At 42.2% G+C, this 6,000-nt stretch overlaps 1 protein-coding gene across 1 annotated transcript in view; it reads left to right on the top strand.

The window, feature by feature from the left end:
• Window positions 1-2,391: 2,391 nt before the first annotated feature.
• TRPC6 (transient receptor potential cation channel subfamily C member 6) overlaps window positions 2,392-6,000 on the top strand; it is a 292,360-nt gene continuing 288,751 nt past the window's right edge. Inside the window, exon 1 of the mRNA XM_068266852.1 lies at window positions 2,392-2,804. Coding sequence (XP_068122953.1) covers window positions 2,665-2,804 — 140 coding nt within the window. The 5' untranslated portion in view covers window positions 2,392-2,664. The remainder of the gene's footprint in view (window positions 2,805-6,000) is intronic.

Genomic DNA, 6,000 nt, shown 5'->3' with positions numbered 1-6,000 from the left:
CAGTGAACCTGCCACTGCATACCTGTTCTGTGAACCCGCCACTGTATACCTGTTCTGTTTAGTGAACCCGCCACTGTATACCTGTTCTGTTTAGTGAACCCGCCACTGCATACCTGTTCTGTTCAGTGGACCCGCCACTGTATACCTGTTCAGTGAACCCGCCACTGCATACCTGTTGTGTTCAGTGAACCTGCCACTGCATACCTGTTCTGTGAACCCGCCACTGTATACCTGTTCTGTTTAGTGAACCCGCCACTGCATACCTGTTCTGTTCAGTGGACCCGCCACTGTATACCTGTTCAGTGAACCCGCCACTGCATACCTGTTGTGTTCAGTGAACCTGCCACTGCATACCTGTTCAGTGAACCCGCCACTGCATACCTGTTCTGTTCAGTGGACCCGCCACTGTATACCTGTTCAGTGAACCCGCCACTGCATACCTGTTGTGTTCAGTGAACCTGCCTCCATCCATGCAAGATGTTTGAAAGCACTTTAGGCCTGTCATTTAGCATTCAATGTGATTTCTGCCCTTAAAACGCTGCTTTGCGTCAAATCCAGATTTTTCCCCGGGACTTTTGGCATGTATCCCACTCCGCCATGCCCCCCTCCAGGTGTTAGACCCCTTGAAACATCTTTTCCATCACTTTTGTGGCCAGCATAATTATTTTTTTTTTTTCAAAGCTCGCATCCCCATTGAAGTCTATTGCGGTTCGCGAACTTTAACGCGAACCGAACCTTCCGCTGAAGTTCGCGAACCAGGTTCGCGAACCTAAAATCGGAGGTTCGGCCCAACTCTAGTTAGGATTAGAAAAAGTGTACAGAGCTAACACTAGCCAATTACATACCCGGGCAACGCCGGGCAACCAGCTAGTAGTTAATACATGGGGCTGAATTCTCATGGAAAAGGGGGTATCAGTGATTGGGATGAAGTTCAATTCTTGGTTACATTTTCTCTTTAAAGAGCCAAGGCAACAGAGGGATGAATAAGCTGCGGAGATAGCGGCGGGGGTAAATTACCGGGTTAGCGTTAGGAGTAGGTAAAGGGAGGGTTCGTGTAGAAGAAGGTGAGGTAATAGAATATTGGTAAAATTACTGATATTCTATTATTGTAATTATGCAGCACCAAATAATAGAATATTAGCAGCAGAGCTGATATTGTACTTTAGCTTCACCCAGCCGGAACCCACATTTCACCTTTTTTTGATACTCTCCTCAACTCCCCCCCCCCCAATCCCACAGGTCAGGGACTGTACAGGACACACATACAGTATACTGACAGTACAGTATGAAGATGTATGGGGGCTTATTGATGGGGGCCCATTTTTACCCCCCAAAAAATAATCCCTGATTATCTTGCTGCAATTTCTCTTGTCAATGTAGTTGGCAGGAAGCGTTGGAAGCAAAATTTGCAGGAAAAATTGGCAAGTATAGGGATCTGAGCAAATGTGACCAGAGGTACTGTTACACGAAAGATGTCAGCAAGTATATGCAATACTAAACAAGCAGTTTCACTATGCTTGGTATATCAGTGAGTAAACATTATATATATATATATATGTTTAAAAGTGCACTTGCCTTTTTAAAGGGGCACTACAGCGAAAAACTGTAAAATTTAAAATATGTGCAAACATATACAAATAAGAAGTACGTTTCTTCCAGAGTAATATGAGCCATAAATGACTTTTCTCCTATAATGCTGTCACTTACAGTGGGCAGTAGAAATCTTACAGAAATGACAGGTTTTGGACTAGCCCATCTCTTCATAGGGGATTCTCAGCAAGGCTTTTATTCTTTATAAAGATATTCCCTGAAAAGTATTTAAACAATGATGCTGGCCAGCCTCCCTGCTCGCTATGCAGTTTTTGTTAGTTGGACAGAGCAACTGCCATTTAGTGCTTTTGAAAATAAATATATCCCTGAGAATCCCCTATAAAAAGATGGACTAGTCCAAAACCTGTCACTTCTGTCAGATTTCTACAACCTACTGTAAGTGACAGCAACATAGCAAAAAAGTAATTTATGGCTCATTCTGGAAAAAATTACATAATTACATAGTTATTTGGGTTGAAAAAAGACATACCTCCATTGAGTTCAACCAGAGAAACTTCTTATTAGTATATTCAAAATTGTACAGTTTTTCGCTGTAGTGCCCCTTTTAAGCATTAAACTATATATTAAAATAAGTTTAACAACAACAAACGTGTAAAGGAAGTTGTTAAACAGAACAGGTCGCTTCACAAAATCCAGTGTTGTTTACATGTAACACTTGCTAGATTGAATAAATAAAACTGATTGATGATCTTAATCGCGGTAATTTATTATGTTCCCAAAATTAATTAGCGTTGCGTGAAGACTGAAATCAGTTTCCACTCTAATTTATTAGGACAAATTGGCCGCTCCTATTTCCCGCCGCTAGGGGGAGTGGGAGGACAGAAAGTCGCCTGGCAGGAGCTGGGGGACCAGATCGTGGATAAAAGCATGCAGGGTCTATGGCAAGAAGCAGAGCTCGCCTGTGCGCTCTGCGGATACAGGGAGCATCCTTCTCCACCCATGAAACAGCCTCACTGCTGGGGGAAGCTCATCATTCAGTAAGAAGCCTTTCCCTGCCTACCTGCCTGCCTGCACAAGGGAGAAGAGTTCTAGCAAAGGATTATTGGAATTACCATGAGCCACTGTGAGCCTTATGCGACCAGGAATAACAACTGTCCCATTACAGCTCTGAGGAATGAGAGCCAGGACTACCTGCTAATGGAGGCAGAGGATGGGGCAGACAACTCTTTACATCCCTATGGATACTATCACATGTAAGTACATCACTGATCTATCATGCTGTCCAGTGGTCCTACTGCTGATGAATAGCTACAAGTGGTACAATTGCTTGTGCTCTACACCCTAGGATGCTAGTGTGTGGTATTAGGTACCTAAGGCAGGTGTCTCACTCTGTCTATTATAGTGAGTTGTGTGGTTTTTTTTTTTAATTTGTTTTAAATCACATAGACATAGTTAAAAGCATAGAACAGTGGTTCTTAACCCTTGTTCTGCCGACCCTCAGGGGTTCGGTGAGCCAATCTCAGGGGTTCCCCGAAAAATGTGTGTGTTAGTTCTGTTCAGCAAATATTTATTGAGTTATGTTTGTTTTTGTGTGACATTTTTGTTTTATTGGTTTTGTTCTTTGAACACATTGATTTTATATGCAACCGATGCATGGTTCATTTTGTGCACAAGTAAAATATCTATATATGTTTTGAATATTTTTCAAACTATGAAGGATTTGGAACATGAACGTTTCAGAGAATGCAAGTATGAAACTTGCAGGGTTCCCTACCTCCGATAAGGTTAAAGAGACACTGAAGTGGAAAAAAAAAATGATGATATAATGAATTGGTTGTGTAGTACAGATAATTACCAGAACATTAGTAGCAAAGAAAAGAGATTCATATTTTTATTTTCAGTTATATAGGTTTTTTTTTTACAACATTGCATCCTTTTCTAATATCTGCAGTTTACACACCACTCAGCACTCTAAAAGATTTCACAGAGCAGGCCAGTGACCTTTTAAACTTTCCTCTGCAGAAAAAACAAAATACAGTGACAGACAGCTGAGATAACAAGCTTCAGAAGACAGAGCTCTCTGCGACTTTGAAAGTCGGAAAGCTCAGTGAAGCTCTTTTGCATAGATAACAACTGGAGGTTCTTAACTCTTCCTGTACTGGAAACAATATTAGACTCATATCTCTGCTGCTAATGTTCTATTTCTTAGCTGTACTACACATACAAATCATTATCTCATACGTTTATTTTCACTTGAGATTCTCTTTAAAATTCCTCTTTTCCTGGTCTGTATTGTAATTCTATTTTCCCCTGGGGGTAAATCTGCAAAATTTACTTTTGTGCTCCTTGGAATTTGTGAGAACTAATTAAGGCTATATGTGTATCGGTACAATCATTTCAGTCAGTTTGATACCCAATATATCAAATGTACTTGATATTGTATTGGACACTTTATCTATCGAAAGGGTGATTTGGCATGTTAATAAACCTAAATTGATTGGGCAAGGGGAGGGATCGGAGAAGGACCGATGGCCGAATAGCATTGTACTGCACCAAGCAGTTTGATCGATTCCTAATTAGTTTCTTCTAATGTGAACTCTAAAGATTGAGTGAATGGGGCGTTACATTGATCAGTTTCAATTGGTGATGAATCAATGTTTTGCACCATTGGACATTTATCGACTTGTGTATAGCATAATAATAATAATTATTATTTAGTATTTATATAGCTCCGAAATCTTCCGCAGCCCTGTACAGAGCATATTGCCACTTACCTGTCCTCAGAGGGGCTCGCAATCTAATCCCTACCATAGTCCTATGTCTGGATGTATAGTGTAGTGTATGTATTGTAGTCTAGGGCCAATTTAGGGGGAAGACAATTAACTGATCTGTATGTTTTTGTAGTGTTGGAGGAAAGTGGAGTGCCTTTAAAAAACCCACACAGACAGGGAGGGAACATACAAACTCCATGCAGATAGTGCCCTGGCTGGGATTCAAACCGGGGACCCAGCGCTGCAAGGTGAGAGTGCGAACCACTACGCCTCCATGCTTAAAGTAAACCAGAGATCATAAAATGGAAAGAATCTATACTTACCCGCAGGTTCCTCCCACCCCATAAACCTGTGTGAGTCCCTTGCCGTCCTCCCGGGGTCTGCCGTTCAGCCGCAGTGAGTCCCGGTAACTGGCTCAGTCACGTCAGTCTGGGTCGCCTGCGCTTGCGCGGGAGGTCAGCGAAAGCGTAGAAGACCCAGTCTGAACCCGACTGAGCCGGTTACCGGGGCTGATCGCAGTTGTACGGCAGACCGCGGGAGGACGGTGAGGGACTCACACATGTTTATGGGGCGGGAGGAAGCTGCGGGTAAGTATCAATTCTTTCTATTTTATGATCTCTGGTACACTTTAGGGATAAAACTGAAAGTCCCAGAATGCTGTGTTGGATGCGGCTCGGCAGAGTATGGAGAGATCTTTTAAAGGGTATTTAAAGTGAACCCAATGTGAGAGTGATATGCCATATTTAAAAGAATACTAGTTGCCTGGCAACCCTGCTGGTCTATTTGGCTGCAATAGTGTCTGAAGTACACCATAAACAAGCATGCAGTTAATCCTGTCAGATCTGACAATATTGTCAGAAACACCTGATCTGCCTATGCTTGTTCAGGGTCTAGGGCTAAAAGTATTGGAGGCAGAGGATCAGCAGGATAGCCAGGCAACTGGTATCACTTAAAAGGATATAAAGATGGCAACCTCCATATCACTCCATCTCCATGTGATATCCTATCACATGGAGAATGCCATCTTTATTCCCTTGCAAAACACACCATCTGCCTGGCTGTAGTGGAGATGATTTAGCTCCAGTAGAAGAAGAAGAATATGTCCGGTACAGTCAGAAGTTCTGATCTACTGCCTCTATCTATCCTGATCTCCATACTCATCCTGCATCCCAGGCTCACAAACTGTTGAGGGATAAGGATCAGCACAGCAACCAGGCAAATTGCATTTTCAAAGGAAAAAAAGATGGCAACCTCATTCATTCTTTTGCTTCTTTCTGTAATACCACTGCTGCTGCTGCTAGATGGCAAGGCGACAACTTTAAAGGACATTCGGTTCTATGAGCCAGAGGTGGATGAAGATGAAATGGGGCTCTAGGCAAGGAACTTTTATGTTGCCCAGTATGGTTTTTATAGTCTGTATCATGAGGTGAGAGTATCAGCCCTGTGGGTCAGCAACAGTAATGTGAGCGTGAGACTATTGCCAGGTATAGTTATAGTGTCACTGTGAATTTATGTTAGGTATACAGTAGCAATAAACTTTAGTGTTAAGGTGGCCACTAACGATGCCATTTCTATCGAAAAATTATTTGAGCGATAAGATACTTCTGATCGGAAGTGAAATATCGTAATACATCGTTCACTACACCATCAACGAACCAATCTTTGCTTCCTATCTATC

The sequence above is a fragment of the Hyperolius riggenbachi genome, chromosome 2 (assembly GCF_040937935.1).
Source record: "Hyperolius riggenbachi isolate aHypRig1 chromosome 2, aHypRig1.pri, whole genome shotgun sequence".
Lineage (NCBI taxonomy): Eukaryota > Metazoa > Chordata > Amphibia > Anura > Hyperoliidae > Hyperolius > Hyperolius riggenbachi.
This window is presented reverse-complemented; position numbering and strand designations above follow the sequence as displayed.